Below are 18,036 nucleotides of genomic sequence, written 5' to 3'. Positions count from 1 at the left end.
TTATGAAAATCTATTCTAATACCAACAGGTATGTGTTGTAGATCTCTGCTTAAAAAGACTGAGATCTGTAGTGCTGATTTCCAACTACCACTGCTTTTAACATGCAGTAGGGATCTATCAAGACTTACCAAAATTAAATTTTGAAATTGTCAATTTTTTCATTTTTAAAGGGAAAATGTAGCTGTAGAATCATTTTACTTGATTTCAGAGTTCTAGTAAGTAAATACTACTTTACAAGTAAAGAAATTGTAATACAAATGTTTAACAAGTCACATACTCAAGAGCTCCAGCTGGAAGCTTGCAGTTATTTTGCAGCATTTTGTGGCATATCTACAATAGTGGAGTGAAAATACAATCTTCTATATTGTGCTTCAAAGTTTAGTTTTCTGGGGCATTTTCAGTAATTTAAACACTAATTTAGATTGTAAAATCAAGATAGTAAATCACAACTTTTGATTTTTACAATTTTGATTTGAGTTGAGATTGCTTTAGAACGTTAAGTAATATGTAAGAGGTAGTCTGGCAGAAATTTTTCCCTTAAATATATTTTGCAGCAGCAAATTTTAATAGATCAATGTCTTGCCACTTATGTGTAGTTTTAAAAGACAAACGTCTGCTTTTTATAGCCTTTGCTATTGAAACACTAAAGATAACTACAGTACTCAGTTGTATAGTAATCATCAAATTATTTTCTGTAGCGAAAATAAGGTCAAACTGGAAAGTGCTTCACTTATTTTAGAACTAAAAGATACTTGCCACTAGCTCACTGGTAAATGAGTAACAGATCTGGCATTTGTTCAGTTTTTTTCTTCTAAAAGAACTAATAAAATAGCATTCAGATTTTCGTGGTGTCTCTTCTTTGTTAGTCTTGTTTTGGCACATGGATTTAGCTGCTGAAATCACAGAAAATACACAAGTCTTTGTCTAGCCATTGTGGGAAGCTTGTAAATTTCAGAAACGTCTAATCTTTTAGTTGTCAGTACAAACTAATGAAATTCTAGAGTATCTGTGACAGTGGGCTCACAATTGTAAAAGAATTCCTATTTCTTGTGGGATATGTAACTTTATTTCTTGGCAGCACAGCTACCTTTTTCAATTCTGCGTTGAAATGGCTATAATACCAGTTCATGTCTGGTTGCTTTCCCTAAAGCTGTTACTCTTGTTGGTGACAGCAGCATGAGTAGGATTAGTATCAGTTTTCACTACAAAAAGAGGAAGATCTTTAGCTATAAGAATTCTACTCTGTGCAGACATTCAAACTGTCTTATAAATATTTTTAATACCTCGCATCTCTGCCTTCCATAAGTCATCAAAAAGTATTGCTAAATTGTAGCATTTGACTTCTGCCTGTGGCTACCGTACTCGGTACACTTGCATTATGTGTTTTTCTGTGTAATAGAAACCACTGCCTTCTTGAAAGCTTATTAAAGAATAGCTGTATTGATTTATTGAGATGGGGGGAAAAAATAGTAACATGCCTCATATCATCATTGTGATATTTATTTGAGACTAATCTAAAATGGGATGCATTTAAAATGTTTACAAGAATTTCTCGTTTAGCTAGTTGTGGTGGTACATGGTAGTTGTTGATATCTGGACACTTTCCACAACCTTTTGAGAGGGCAGTTAACTTTAAAGATTACTGAACTGTACTTTGAATGAGGAACAGAAGTAGTTCATTAGAAATTCTGGCCTTCAGCCATTCTCTGCTCTAATGACTGCTTCCTGGAGCAGCTTGTCCTGGAATCCACAAGGGGAGAGGCAATTCTTGATTTCAGTTTTAAATGGAACACAAGGTCTGGTCCAGGAGGTGAATATAGCTGAACCGCTCAGTAATAGCGACCATAATGTAATTAAATGCAACATCCTCGTTGGGAGAGGGAATGCCAAATAATCCCCCCTCAGTAGCATTTACTTCAAAAAGGGGAACTACACAAAAATGAAGAAGCTAGTTAAACAAATTCATAGGATCAGTCACAAGGGTGAAATGCTTGCAGGCTGCATGGAGAAAACATTTAAGATGAGCCTCTAGGATGGTATTTTTAAATGTATGCCCCCTTCCTCCAAACCAGTAAGAGAACCAAAAATAGCCAACATGGGTAAACAGCAGATTAAAAAGAAATGGTTAGACGCAAAAAGGCATTGTATAGGAATTGGAAGTCAAATCTTAATGAGGAAAATAGAAAGGAGCATAAAGCTTCCCAAGAGTCAGTGAGGCCAGGCCACTGGAGGAATGAGGTGCTGATGGATCATTTAAGGAAGACAAAGCCATTGAGAAGAAGCTAAATGAAGTCTTTGTACAGGTCTTCGCTGCAGAAGATATGGGGGAGATTCCCCACATCTGAACCATTATTTTTAGGTGACACATCTGAGGAACTGTCTCAGATTGAGGTATCAATAGAAGAGGTATTGGGGAAAAAATTGGTAAGTTAAACTAAGTCACCAGGACCAGATGATATTCATCCAAGAATTGTGAAGGAATGAAAATATGAAATTGCAGAACTATTAACTGTAGTATGTAACCTATTGCTGACATCCGCTTCTGTACCAGATAACTGGAGGATAGCTAATGTAATGTAGCTCCAGTGGTGATCCTGGCAACTACAGGCTGGTAAGCCTAACTTCAGTGCCTGTCAAATTGGTTGATGTGATGGTAAAGAACATAATTATTAGTCACATTGACTTTTCCCCATTATATTCATCTATGTGGCTTTTGTAACATGATGTCATGCCTTACCAATCTATTGGGATTCTTTGAGAGAGTCGTCAAATATGTGGACAAGGGTGATTCAGTGGATATAGTGTACTTGGATTTTCAGAAAGCTTTTGATAGCATCCCTCACCAAAAGCTCTTAAGCAAAGCAAAGAGTCATGAGATAAGAGGGAAGATCTTCTCATGGATCAGTAATGGTTTAAAAGACAGAAAACAAAAGGTAGGAATAAATGCTCAGTTTTCAGAATGGAGACTGATAAATAGCTGTGTCCTCCAAGGATCTGTACTGGGGCCTATGCTATTCAACATATTCATAAATGATTTGGAAAAAGGGGTAAATAGTGAGAGGGCAAAATTTGCAGACAATAAAAATACTCAAGATAGTTAAGTCCAAAGTTGACTGCAAAGAGTTAAAGGGATCTCACTAAACTGGGTGACTTGGTGCCAAAATGGCAGATGAAATTCAATGTTAAGTACAAAGTGATGCACAGTGGATAGTTGGCATTATGGGATCTAAATTAGCTGTTCCCACTCAAGAGGGAGATCTTGAAGTCATTGTGGATGTTTCTTTTGAAATCATCCACTCCCTATGGAGCAGCAGTCAAAGATAAGTGTTGGGCACCAAAAGATATACTGGAATTAGAGAGAGTGCAAAGAAGGGCAACAAATTATTGGGGGTATATTACAGCTTCCATGATAGGAAAGATTAAAAAGACTGGGACTGTTCTGCTTAGAAAAGGGATGGGTGGGGATAGAGGTCTATGAAATCATGAGTGGTCTAGAGAAAGTGAATAGGGAAGTGTTGTTTACCTCTTCACATAGCAAATGAAGCAAAGATCACCCAATGAAATGAACAGTCAGATGGGTTACAACAAACAAAAGGAAGTACTTCACACAGTGTACAGTCAACCTGTGGAACTTGTTGCCAGGTGATGTAAAGGCCAAAACTGGGTTTGAACTGGATTAAAAAAGAATTTAGGTAAATTAATGGAGGATATGGCTGTTGGCCAAGATGGTCAGCGATCCAACCCCATGCTCCAGATGTCCCTAAACTTCTGAGTGCTAGAAACTGGGACTGGACTACAGGGGATGTGCATCACTTGAAATTGCCCTTTTCTGTTTGTTCCTTCTGAAGCATCTGGCACTGGCCACTGTCAGAAGACAGGATACTGGGCTAGATGGACCGGTGATATCACTCTGTATGACCATTGTTATGCTTCTGCCAATTAACATACCAATCTGTGCAGAGACCTCTTCTGATTTGTAACTGTTCCTGCATATCTTATTTCTCCATGGATTATCCATGTAGCCAGAGCACTGAAAATATAAGGGCTAGTCAGAATGGGGGCAGGAGCATTTCCAGTATAGTTTGATTCTTTCTACCAAAGGCAATTGAGTCCCAGGCCTGCAAGTGCATATCTGGCCAACTCAATACTAGTAGGCCCACAATCACCAAACTTTGCAAGTGTCTGCAGGATTGGGCCTGTAATTTCAAAGTATGTCTCACATGGTCACTTGGTAAAGGTCATGTTCCTTGGTGAGTAATACAGGTCCTGTTTGGGCCCATGAGGAATGACTGGAAGAAGGGCCATGCTATGTATCTGTTCTTGTGCATCTGATGTTTTTAATACCTAATATTCTGCCTTCACTTTAATGTGTGCTCCTGGTACACTGAATATGGCTAGAATTAGAGAACGATATCTCCCATCCCAGCCTGCCACAAACAGTACATCGGAATTATTCTTGCAAACAAGTTAGCACTGCTTGATCCCCTTCTACTGGAATTGTTCAATGGGGGTAGCAAATACAAGGAGAGACTAAATACTGTATTTAGCACCTGAAAAGCTCTTTAAATCCATGTATTTTTCAACCAGGAGCATTGTCAGGATTTTAAATTGAAGCTGTGTCTTTACAACCATCCTCATACTTGGTGTGGGAGGTGTTTACTTTAAGAAGCCTTTGTACTATGTACAGGCTTCTACTTTTTTGCAAGCAGTGAAGCAAAGGAATGTGTCTTGAGGCATAGATTGGAAGCCAGAAGAGAACTGGTTTAGGAAAACCAACAGCTGCTATACATTGTGGTACCACTTTGCAGGTTTAAGACCACTTTTCAAGCCCACTTTTCACCACCCCTGGACAAAAAATAAAAATCTTCCTGTAGCATGAAATGTTGCATGCATGCTATATGCTAACTTTTTGGGAAGTCTGAAGTAAATCAGGCAGATATTTCCAAGTAGTGTGTTCACATCTTCAGTTTAGTTCTATTTTTTTTGTCTTGTATTGTCAAAACTCAGACTTCAGAGCTTAAAGACTTCAAAGTTCTTTCATACTTAGTTTTCACTGGGGATATCAGTTTTATTCTGTGTAGACATCTAGTGATTTACTGCATTTCTAACCCACCCCACACACTGGAAAATCTACATCCTGATTTGGAGGTTTGAACATTTTCCCTGTATACAGGGATTCATTTATACCCACATGCTGTAACTTTTCATGCAGTGCCAAGAAAAGCCACATGCCTCTATAATTGCAGATAATACTTTAATGTACAAACCACTCTCAGTATATAGCAGGCAAGCAGTCAAGTTCAATCAGATTAGCCTGGTGCTTGTTTTTACTTTTCAACCTTAAGGAGTCACTTAGCTTTAAATCAAGGGCAAGTGTCCCTGGTTGAGTTTTGGTTTCAGCTTCTTTAGGTAGGGGACAGCAATTTGCAGAGTCTCACAGCCTGTGTAGTAGCCTCCCAATCCAGTAAACCTTGATTGAGATATGCAAGTAGGTCTGCTAAAACTGCTGACTAGTCCAGGTACCTAGTCCAACTCTTTCCAAAAGCAGTTTAGTGGGTGTTTCACCATCTTTTGTCTCATGGAAAATTAGATATGAAAGCTAAAGAATAGATTTTTAGATTATCGCTTAGTAGTCTTTTGCAGATAGCCCTGTGTATTACAGATCTTCTAATTACAGTTTTGAAACGGGTCTCTTACCCCAATGACTTGCAATATACATCTGGGCTTCCTAAATCTGAGTAACATGCAGGAAGGGTCCGAAGGCACTAAATCTATAACTCAAATATAGAGATGAAACAATCATCTTTTTTCCTTGTCTTTTGGGCAGGGGGGTGTCAGGTGGGCAGGCTGTCATAGAAAAAGTTCCAAGGACCCTTTTGGATTCTTGTGTATATCCTAGCTGAGTAACAGAGAAGACAGGTGAACTGCTCCCTTCTGATCGAGTCTCTTTTCTTTAGAGGAGACAGCTGGCTATTCTGCTTCAGTACCAGTAATGGTACTAGCTGGTACATGAAAGCTTTATAAAATTAATGTATATTATTTGGGTAGGTGACTAGGGTTTTTATTTCCTATTCCTCTATACTTCATAGTATCTTGGAGTCCAGCTCCTAAAAGTCCTTGGCCAAAACTATCCAAATCCAACAAAATTTTACTTTTGCTTCTTACAGCAGATAATACACAGTTGAGTTATACTGTTTATGCTATTTTTTTAAAAATGGGATATGTATAGACTTCAAATCCACTAAGTGAAATCATTGGATTCTAGGGGAAGGTGGGGAAGAGGGATGGCAGGAAGTGAGGAATCACATATTTCCCAGCAACATAATTGTCCTCCTGCCTGTCCACCTTTTAGTGCTTCAAGTCCAGAACTGCGCTCCCTAGAGAGAACATCAGTTATCCGTTGCTATTTGATGCATTTTTCTGGGTCCTCCTACTTAGTGTGTCATGCATGGCCAGCAATTCATAAAGATCTCAAAGGTTTAAAGAATGTCACTTGACTTTTTTTGAAGGACAGAAAAGGGACTTTATAATGAGGACCCTTGAAACATGGTATTGGTCTTATTCTAGAAGGATCAAGGGTATATCCATATATTACTAAGGATATGATTTTAGTTATGGAGGTCACAGCAGTCACGGATTCAGTGACTTTACCAGACCTCTGTGACTTCTTCAGCTTCAGCTGGGACTGTGCACCCCTGCCCTGCAAATGAGGCTGCAAGACTGTGCCCCCTGGAGCTGGGGCTCTGCTCCCCTGCCCCACAGCTGGGTCGGGAGCCAGGACTATGTGCCACCCACTCCACTTCTCCTGCGGCTGGAGCTGTGCACTGCCCCCTAGGGCCGCAGATGGAGCCATATGCCTCTGCCTTATGGCACTGACCGAGGTTGCAGCTGTGCACACACCCCTTTGTCTGCAGCTGGAGCTGTTCTACTGTCATTCACGCATGCGTGACACACACCCCTCCCCCCTCCGGTTATTTTTAGTAAAGCCACTGGGAAATCTTGTTTGTTGCCTGTGACCTGTCCATGATAAAATCTTAACCTTAACAATTACTCAAAAAAAATAATTCTACTGAAATTCCCTCATGAGTTTGCAGTAGATGACGACCAGTTATTCAGTGATCATTATGCAGATGGCTGTAGAACCAGTTTGAGAAGGCTGTGTGTGTGCACGTGTGTGTGAGGGCTGGGGGCTCATAGGCATGAGGAGATGCTGTGCTTACTGAAAAAGTGGTGTGTGTGTGTGTGGGGGGGGATTCTGTAACTGAAAGACAAGAAAAAATCTTTAACAGCTCTTCTGAAAAACACGTCATATCAAGTATGAGGACCATATATTGAAATGGAATATGTAAAGATGCTGTAACTTACAAGAGAACCATTCACAGTTTATAGTGCATGTCCTTCAGGCATTCTTTTCAATGCACAGTAGTGTATATTGTGTGCTGAGCAATATCACGTTGCACAGTTCACTTCTGTTCTACATCTTGCTAGGCATCCTGTTGGCAACTCTTCCTTTCTTTTGAATAAACTGAATTAAAACAGCACTTATGAACTTGCATGTTCGCAGGAAAAAACTGTAGCTGGGAATTATCATATTGGCTGCAGATGTTCTTGCTGTTTCCAAGTACTTAAAATCTTGTTTGTAGCCAGTGAATCCGGGAGACTGTGTAGGGAACATAAAACACTAAAAGTTTCAACTAGTTTCATTTTCTCTACTATAGGGTTAAAATCTCAATTACTAAAATGAAAATAATTTTGTATAGAATATTTAGTTTAGTTTAGTCTGCAGTGGCCAGCACTTTCTGTATAGACCATTTAATTGTTTCCCTGACTAGTCTCTTTCTTCTCGCTGAAAAGAAGACCCTTAAACATAAACAAGGAGCTGAAAAACATTCCCTCCCCCCACCCCAAAATTAAATAACTTCAGGATGCTACTTAAAGACCACACCATCAAACATAATCGATTTTTTTTTTTAATTGCTGAATTATGAAAAGTTCAAGTTTCTGGATGTCCTTTTTAATGTAACTTTGTAGCTTGCAATTACAACAAAATATCAGAGCAAAATCACAATCTATATCCTTTTTTTTTTTGTTTTGCAGACCGTGAGGACCAGTCAATTCTTTGCACGTAAGTAAACAAAATAATAAGTTGGCTGTTTTTTATCATATTAGTGATAGTACAAGGGATTTCACTACTATTGCCAGGATAGATTACTCTTCATGTTTATCTCTTAGCTGCTTGTAACAATTAGCAACACATAATATAAAAACTAATCTAGTCTGGTATAGAGATGTTGACTCGTTCATAAAATGGTGCACTTGAACTTTTGTCCCACTGTCAACTTACTGAAAGTGTTAAATAGCATTTACTACTCAATAAGCATATCTTAAAAACACACACACACACACACACACACACACACACACACACACACACACACACACACCATAAATCGAACAAGTGAATCTCTCTAATTTATAGATCATTAATATTCTGATAACGTTAAACCATACTGTAACTATTCAAAGTGTAGAGGCTAACTGAATAACTACAATAAAGGATCAGTTGCCTACTTGGCAGGTTCAACTTTAGAATTCACTCAAACTAAGTCTTTCTTTTTTATTTTATTTTTTTAAAAAGTCTAATTTTTCCTATATTTTTGGTGGCATATAGTGCAAGGGGATATTGTTTGGACATTTTAAAAACAAAAAAGTGAGAACCCACAAACGCAAATAAGTTTTTGAGAAAGTAAAGAACCAGCCAGTTTCTTCACATCTCTCTTCAGCTAGCTATAGCTTAGGTTGGACTTCGTTTCTGGCTCCCCTGAGTGAGTTAACATTTGAAGGTCCTTCTAGCTAATTTATAACTTTCCCTGTCAGTCACAGCTCCATGTCTTTTAACCTCCCAGCCAGGTGATTTACTTAATTTCAAAACTTTTTTCTCCTAAGGGCTTGTTTATATTAGCTTTCCTATCTCCAATTTGATTACCAATTAACTCATTATAGGTAACATGTCTGTGAAGGGTAGTTTGGACACTACCACAAATGTTTGTTCCAGGACCCACGTGCTTGTAGGTTACCCTAGGGCACCCAAAGCTTAACAGACTGGATCCCTGCCTTTCAGCCAGAAGCAAAAAGTCTAATATTTTCCAGCCTATAAAGTAATATCTGAGAAGCTGGAGAAGGATTGGGTTTTTCCAGGGTGGGAGATGGTATATTCCAAATGTAGGGCTACCCTTCACCCTCTCATTGAAAAGTGGGTTAGGGCCAGTAGTGTTCAAATGACTATTGTTTTACAAAACAGAAAAGCTCCCTCTATGAGGAGGACAGCTTTAGGACAATGTCCCCCAAAGCAAGAATAAACCCTTTGCCCTGCTTTTGATGACTGGAAGCTCCCATGTCTTGCTTCCTAGCAGGAGCAGACAACTCAGCAGCTGCCACTGAAGTTCAGTGGGAGCCTCTCCAGTGTAGCGCTACACAAAATCAATATATAGCTTATATTAAATGGATTTAAAAACTGGCTAACTAGTAAATTTCAAAAAGTAACTGTAGATGGAATCATCATTCAGTGAGGATGTTCTTGGTGCAGTGCCACGGGTTCTTGGTTTATTGCTATTCAGTATCTTTATTAAGATACTGGAAGAAAATATAAAATCATTACTATTAAACTTGTAGATGACACACGTGGTTGAGGTATTAATAATGAGGTAGATTGATTCTACAGGCTGACTTGAAATGGGCTCATTTAAACAAGGTGTGTCTTAATACAGTCAGATACAGGGTCTTGCATCTGGGAACAATGAATGTAGGTGACACTTGCAAGATGGACCGGATCTTGGAATTGCAATCATACTGAACAGGACTTAGAGGTCACAGCAGATAACCATTTGCACATGTGCTTCCAGTGCAATGCTGGAGTTAAGAAGGTCAATATGATCCTCTGTATAAGCAGGGGAATACAAAGTAGTAGAAGTGAGGTGGTATGGTCTCTGTATATGGCACTGGTAATTTAATTACTGGAATACTGTCTAGTTCTGGTCCACATATCAAAAACGTCAAAATTGGAAAGCATGTTTAGGACAGAGCTTGACTTGAGGTCTGGAAAACATATCTTTATATGAGACTTTAGAAGCTCCATCTCTAACTTTTCTGAGAGAAGGTTAAGAGGTGACTTGATGATCTAAAAGTACCTGTGTGACAAGGAGATCTCTGATAGCTCTTTAATCATTACAAGATCTGGTAGTTGGAATCTGAAGCTAGACAAGATCAATCTGGAAATAAGGTGCAGATTTTTACAGTAATGTTCATTTAACCATTGGAAGAACTTACCTGTGTTTCTGAAGTTCTCTCTATTGCCTGTGTCAGTAAGACAAACTGGCAAGTGTCTGACCTGGTAGTTCTTAGCTCCAACTAAATCTCTCAATGCCTCAGAAATTTTTAGGACTTCTCTGCTCTGCTGATATAATGCCTGTCTGAACTGAATATTGGCTGCCAGACACCCCTCTCCCCTCACACACTCCAGTACCCCCGGACTCCTCAAAATGGTGGTTTTGAAACCTGCAGGTTTCAGGTCCTTCCAGTCCGGTGATGGACAAATCCCTCAAAAGATGGACAAAGTGGACTAATTCCTCTCGTTTAGAACAGTCCCATAAAACAAATTGATGTTTATGTCTATATTTCTCTTTGGGTATGCACAAACCGTGCAGCTAAAGCTTCCTCCTCTTGGGGCAATCTATTAGTCTCCTCAAGAACTGAAGAGACTTTAACACCTGCCACTCAACAGCAGAAAACCCAACTTTATCCAGTGCTCAATCTAGCAGACCAGTGACCCCCCAAAGACCAGACCACAGCAGAAGAGACTGCAAAAGAAAGACCTGGCACCAGCACATATGCCTCTGGTGCCAAAGCAGACCATATGGCTTTACAGACATTGGCACCAAGGAGGACATAAACACCTTTACTACCAGAATCTGGGACTAAGGGGGGCCACTCCAAACAGAGGGCTGAGACTCCGAATGGAACTCTGTATAGTGTCACAAAGTTTTGATCATGAAAAGCCTCTGGATGCAAATCCACCAAGCCCCGCGTGGTGCCAAAGGCTGATGCAGAAGGGCAGCCTGCAGCACAGAGTAATACTTCTCAATGCAGAGAGGTGCAACCCCAGCTCTGGGAGTGGTGCCAGAGATCTGTAGCAGATAGTGTGCCTCTAAGTGAACCGGGACAGTCACTGGCGCACAGGTATTTATCTGTACTGAGAATGCACTGCCCAGAGAGAAAGTCAGTCTGTCCATTGCATGTGTTCTCTCAATCCTCAAACAGGGAACTCTATTCTCTATGGTGCCACAGAAGCCTGACATACAGGACTGAAAATCCACCCTGACAGGAATGCCATTGGACTGGCCAATATCAAGCTATTGTACTATATCCCTACCTTATGCTGCTGTGGTCTTACTGCGCTTATGGGGGTCTGATATCTCAATCAGTTATGATTCAATCTCTATGCTCAAGAGAGGTCACTTTACCCATCTTCTCTAACCAGACCACCTATTGCAGATAAGAAGAACCAGATCTGGGGGCTAAGCAACACCAGTGACCTGCCTTGCCACCAAAAGACCTCTCATCCCTTCACAAAGTGATGTCTTTTGCACCAAATGACTTTGTCATTCCAAGAGCCCCTTAAGATTCTAGAGAGAGAAACATCCAATCAGAGAAATCTCAAGAGTTGTTTGATACTTGAGAACTGCCAATGGCTTTTCCCAACATGGACAAACTTCAGCCTTCCCCTTGCCCAAAAAATTGTCATTTTAAAGCTAGTGTGCTGCCGGGGAAAAGACCATTGAAGGTTGATTTGCTAATGAAGTTCTAACCAGCCTCTCTCTCCTTCTGTTGCTTACCTATTTAAAATCTACGGTTTTGTGTGATATATTTGGATATGATTTCATCATTGGTGTAGGTAGGATAGGATGGTTCAGTGGATAAGATTTGTAACGGCAGCTATGGAGTTCTTCTAATTCTACCTTCTATTGCATACTGGACACAGTTTTGCCTGCAGGTAGGTAGGTAGGTCATTCTTGGGAGAGTAAATTATTCAGAAGGGACCTGGGGATCTCTAGTGCTGATTGGAATTTTTAGTTCAGTTCCCTTGGATTGTTAACTGACCACTCTCAGGAGCAAGCTTTATTTATCTTGTATATCCATTTATAGCATCCCCTAGTTGGTTAAAAACCCCAGTGGTTAATGGGGGACTATAGTGGTGTTAGACTCTCTGGGTTTGTCTAGTTTAGGAAAACCAGTATCTGTTTTCTGGCAATGGTGCCAAAACACTGTTGCTTCCACCACTAAGTACTTATCAGAAATGGTAGGCAATATGTCTTGAGTTCTGTCTTCGGTAGCTATCAGTGTTATAAACGCACTGCCCCAACATCACCCTTGCTGAGAAATGGTAGTGATTATACTAATGTAATAGCACCCTAAAATATAAATACACACTGAAATAGGAAATGTGGGCCTCAGGTGAGGACTGTAGAAGCTTTTCCTCTTGCAAGGAAATGCCAGATGCTTGAGTTTAAGGAATGTGACAAAAATTCTTGTACTCTTGCTGCTGCCCTTTATAGTTAAATGGGTGAGTGTGTCAATGTGTTCCAGACTGGTGACTCTGAAATGAAAAGATTCCTCATATGGAATGCTAGGGCTCTGTGAGAAATGCTCAAGCCTCTCCTACACTTGTTGTTTTTAGCTCCAGGATTCTGTTTGTGTTTAAAATATGAAAGCATAAATCCCACTTTTTGCTGGCATTCTAAATTTGAGAACCTTACCGCAAGCTTGTGGTATTCTGTTGAAAATGGTGACTAGGCTTGATAAATGGTCACTTTACAGATGCATAAAGCCATACAAGGGTATATAATCTGAATTGGCTTCAGATGGGAGTGGTAGGATGGAGAAGAAACTGAGTTTGCTTCTAAAATGACAAGAGCAGCAAATGCCAAGCATTTCAGTATACAACCTCTGGCTGGTTTCCAGCTTCCTAACATTCCCCTGACAACTGGTGTGAAAAGATGTGAACCATCTAAGAGAAGATGAAATGGAGAACTATAAATAGTAAAAAAAAAAAGAAAAAAAAAAACAACCAAAAAAAAACCCCAACCAATTCTTGGATTTTCTGAACCAGTCCAGATACTCGGGTGTACCTCTCACTTTCCAGCAGATGTAGGCAGGTAGTTATGATGATCCTTTAGCTACAGGCCTTGCTGTCTGAATTCTCCAATTGTTTCTAGTAGTTAAAGAACCCACCCAGTTATTTCGCTAATAGGATCTAGCAAGGAAGCTTATTCGAGACAGCCACCACTAAAGAAGCACCTGTGACTGCAGTTGTTTCTGCAGTTATTTTACCGGTACCAGCAGATTTTTGGTAAATGCTTCCATGTGCTTTTGGTGCCTAATACATAAGGGATCCCATCATCTCTGAGGTAAGATGCTTCCTGTCCTCAGTGTTTCAGAGTAAAGTTGGGCTCTAAGGTGCCACAAGTACTCCTGTTCTTTTTGCAGATGCAGACTAACACGGCTGCTACTCTGTAACCTGTCAGAGTGAAGTGGTGGTCCCATATTTTCTGGGGAACCTTCTGACTGAGAAGAAACCTGCAAAAGAGCAGGTAGCAAGCAACACTGATCATCCTTTCTCTTGCAGTGGGTCTATCCACCAGAAGAGCTTCTTGCTTCCAAATGAGCTTGTTCTTGTCCTAATTTTGGTGATTCTGAGAAACAGTGGCACCATTTTGTCTGAAACTTTACAAAATTTGGTCTGAGGCAGACCTCTAGCATGGGGAACTTCAGCCTGAATGGTTGGTTTGGCAAAGTTAAAAGCAACTGAAATAGCTTGTAGTGGGAAGCGTTGGGCAACCTTAACATGGCTGTGACACAGCCCCCCTCCCAGCCCTTCAAAAACACACCTCATTCAGCTGCCTATCTTAACTAAAAGGTGCTTTAATACTTTGCAGCAGAGAAACTGGTGAGGGGTGTGCATGCACGCACTAAGGCTGTTTTGGGGTGTGTGTCAGTTCTAGAGTTCATTGCTGTCTGACCTAAATCTTAATGCAGCACAGGAGCACACACATGTGGTCAAACAGTGAGAGTCAGCAAGCTCCCCCCTGCACCAGTATGACATTAATGCAGTGGTGTGCAAATGTTTCTAGTTGTGCTCCCCTTACCATTAATGGAATCTGTCTGTTCCCGCCCCGCCCCCCCCCCATTACTACACAACCAAGGCTTCCTCAGCTGTAGAGCTTGACTGGAGGCAGAGCTGAGCTGAGGTTGGAGAGGAAATGAGGTGGGGCTGGGACCGGGGGTGGATCTGGGTTGTGGGAGCAAGGCTGGGGGCAGAGCGGGGCTGGAAGTATGGCGAGGAGTGGGGGAGGGACTGCTACTTTTTTGATCCCCTCTCCGCCCCCAATGGAGGGAAGCACCTTGCAATTTGGGGACCACTGCATTAATGAATAGCTAGGACAGCTGTAAAGCCACATCCCTAGGAGTGGGAATTCAGTGGGTGATTTGGTGAGATGCATATTTGAGAGCATGATAAAACTTTATTCTCTCAGGTCCATGGTTTTTGGTTGTCTTCGTAGGTTTTTAATCAAGCTTTGTTTGTTTTTGCTGTTGAGCTAGCTTTCAGCTCAGGTAGAGTAGTCTAACCTCTCTGGATGTGCATTCCACAGTAACCCTGCCAGAATCTCTGCCAATGGTCTTCCTTTCTTCCGAGAAGCTTCTTACTATTTACTACTATATTTGTGGTCCCACTTTCTCTGTGATTCCACAGTTAAAGGTCTTGCCATAGAGTTGTGCTCCAAAAGCCAAGCATTTTTTGTTTTGTTTTTTTAACTTAATTTAAAAGATTGCTAAAGGAACTCTGAAAATATGAACACTGTATACTGAAATAGTGTTGCTTTTGCAGGCTGCAGATAGGCCGAAACCAGAAGATATCTCAAGACTTGAATACAGTTGCTGCTGGTTCCTATTTATTATAAGGGAACATGGCTGTTTGTGGAAATGTACTACACAGTTTTGTTACTGATACACACTAGCACAATATTATTGTACATCATCCTGAAGAGAATTGTGGCCAGAGAGAGAGAATTTTCTGTCTGAAGAATAAATTGGATTTAAACCCAAAAATTGTATCGTGGAACACATACTGAGTCTCCATGTGCAGTCAAAGAAAGTGCTGGAGAATGATGGGAAGGTGCTCCTTATCTGTGACTTTTGCTGAGGCATTTGATACATAAGGGCCAAACGTCTTTAGGTAATCTTGCAGCTTGTTGAAGTTGGTGAAAATGTAGTAAGGCTGATACAAAATCTTGATGGAAGCATGACTGCTTTGGTGTCTCTTTTGGGCATGAACAAAGTAGTTGGTTTGATTTGAGGATAAATGTTAGGGCTGTATGTTATCACCAGTCGTTTTCACCTGTTTCCTTAGAGAACTCTTAAGAAGAGCCACTGATGGAAACCTAGTGATATTGACCAATTGGACTGTTGCAAAGAGGTGGAAAAATTGCTAGAAAGAGTAGCAGTGGAAGCAGCGACATTACATGATATCTTCAGATCTAAAAACAATGCTGACACCTAATCTGTTGAAAAGTGAAGATATTCCTATCCAGATATGAGGCGGCAATGGAGTACATTGAGCACTTCAAATGTCTGAGTAATATGACTACAAGGGACACCAAACTTTCCTTAGAAATCTAATGTAGAATTAGCTGCATCTGGAGAAGCAAAGGTTATGAGTGTAAAATGAAACTTCTGCAGTCTCTTCATCCTCATCTTGCTATTTGCATGTGAATCATGAATGTTAAGGAAACAGGACATTAAGAGACTTTCTGCCTTCAAATGGAAATGTTGTAGGTGATTGCTGTGAGTTAGATACACCTTTCACGTGACTGAGGAGGAGGTGATCACTTGAATTTACAGCATAACCAGAGTGATACCAAATATCAAGACAATCAGATGAAGAAAACTTCAGTTTGTGGGACATAGGGATTTGATGAGCGGAGGAAGATACCGAAGCAAGATTTGCAGGGATTTGTGGGTTCAACAGTTTGGCTGACAGGACAGGATACAGCATGGCACACTTCTCAAGGAAGTGTGAAAACTATAAAACATAGAGGAAGATTGCTGGCCAGCGATTCCTGTGTGGTTTTTGTATTTACTGTTGAGTGTGGTGGTGGTGTGACTCTGGTGCTTTGCACTATGAGAGAATTGCATAATTCACTTAATTTATCTTTTTAAAAAGAAGTTTAAATAAAATGTGAATCTGCCATAGAGTCTGAAATATTGGCAAAATTAAGGCAGCATAGTCTAGTGTATATGGCACCAGACTGGGAGTCAGAAGATCTAAGTTCTATCCTTAATTATGTCATCTGCTGTGTTGCCTTGGGCAAGTAACTACTTATCTTGTCTGTCTTGCCCTCTTAGATTGTAAGCTCTTCAGGGAAGGGACTACCTCTTACTACATGTATGTACTGTATCTCATGTAAAGAGATCAGGATCTCAGTTGGGGACTCTTGGGTGCTGCTGTAACACACAATGCAGAGTTTAAGTCAAGCCAGTTGCAGATTACACAGGCGCTTTTTATAGCGTAAGGGGAGTAAATGTATTCTTCACAGTGATGTCTTGTCTTGTCTTGTCTTGTCTTTTTATATTGTTCCCCAGCAAAGTAAAATTGTCTGCATTTAAAATCTGATTAGATTTGCCTTCAAATATCAGACTAGGGAGCTTGAGGTTTGATAGGCAGAGAAATCAAGCCCTAGAGTGCCATTTCTTAGCTTTCACTTTGAATCCTAGCTGGAGTAGAACAAATAAGTTCTGATCATGACAAACTGTTCTGAATGTGAGTTGATAGGTTAAAGAAGCTAGTCTGAAGTGCTTCAGTATAAATTGTTTAGGGAGCTGCAGCAACAACTTCAAACCAGGAGGACCGTGTTCTGACAGTTCTGTCTCTAGAAGGATGGAGCCACTCTCTTGAAGGAGCTGAATTCTAGATGTTCAATGCATTTGTCAATAAATAAATCTGTTTGACCAGTGGCCCAGCCCTGTAATATAGATATTAAGATGATAGTGGTAGAATAGAGACATCCACTCCTCAGTTGGAGGATTTGGCTGTCTATTAATGCAATGGAGGATTGGACAAGAGGGATAGCTCAGTGGTTTGAGCATTCGCCTGCTAAACCTAGGGTTGTGAGTTCAATCCTTGAGGGGGCTGCTTAGGAATCTGGGGCAAAATTAGTCTTGTTAGTGAAGGCAGGGGGTTGGACTCAATGTCCTTTCTTCAGGGTCCTTTCCAGTTCCATGAGATAGGTATATCTCCTTATATTTATTTAAAAGGTACATTGTCAGATTAGTCAAAGTAGGCACATTGCCAAGCAATAACTCGGAGCCGATAATCAGAGTTGCTGTTTGTTTGCATTTGGTTTCATAAAACTGTGGGAGAGAGTGGGTCCCACTTCTAATTCAATGAGTGGAACTGAGATTTAAGGCCAAGGGGTGAAATCCTGGCCTTATTGAACTCAGTGGCAAGGCTCTCATTGTTAACTTCATTAGGCCCAGGATTTTCCATAAGGGTTTTTAATTAACTCTTCTGTAGTAACCTAATGATTGGGGTGTATTTAAAACCAGGTATATTTTAAAAGGCTGATCTCTGACTTCATTATATACTGTCCTTCCACTTCACAAATATTGTATATAAGCATTTGTAAAAGTTTACCTTGTTTGGGCAATTTATAATTCATGCATTTGCATTCTGGGGGGGACTGAAATATGCAGATGTTCTTATTCCTATAAATGAAAATGATTTCATCTCCTAAATCTTCTAATTATTCTTCTAGTAGAGTATATGACAACAGAACTGTCTAACAGTCCATATCCAGCAGGAAATACTCAGCATATTTGTAAGGCATAAGGCGAGAAGAATTAGATAAGATACTGGCTGGAGTTGTATGGAGACGTTCTGTAAAAGTATAATTTCAGACTTGCACTTTAGTCAAAGGAGTACAT

General features: G+C 40.3%; 1 protein-coding gene across 4 annotated transcripts in view; it reads left to right on the top strand.

Moving 5' to 3' along the window:
* Nucleotides 1–18,036, top strand: part of MYH10 (myosin heavy chain 10) — a 141,504-nt gene that overhangs the window by 41,698 nt on the left and 81,770 nt on the right. For all 4 annotated transcript variants that reach the window (XM_032801673.2, XM_032801672.2, XM_032801670.2 and 1 more), the window contains exon 4: nt 8,098–8,125. In XM_032801673.2, coding sequence (XP_032657564.1) covers nt 8,098–8,125 — 28 coding nt within the window. The remainder of the gene's footprint in view (nt 1–8,097; nt 8,126–18,036) is intronic.

Source organism: Chelonoidis abingdonii, chromosome 13 (assembly GCF_003597395.2).
Source record: "Chelonoidis abingdonii isolate Lonesome George chromosome 13, CheloAbing_2.0, whole genome shotgun sequence".
Taxonomy (NCBI): domain Eukaryota; kingdom Metazoa; phylum Chordata; order Testudines; family Testudinidae; genus Chelonoidis; species Chelonoidis abingdonii.
Note: the sequence above shows the minus strand (reverse complement) of the source record. Positions and strands in the feature narration are given on the sequence as shown.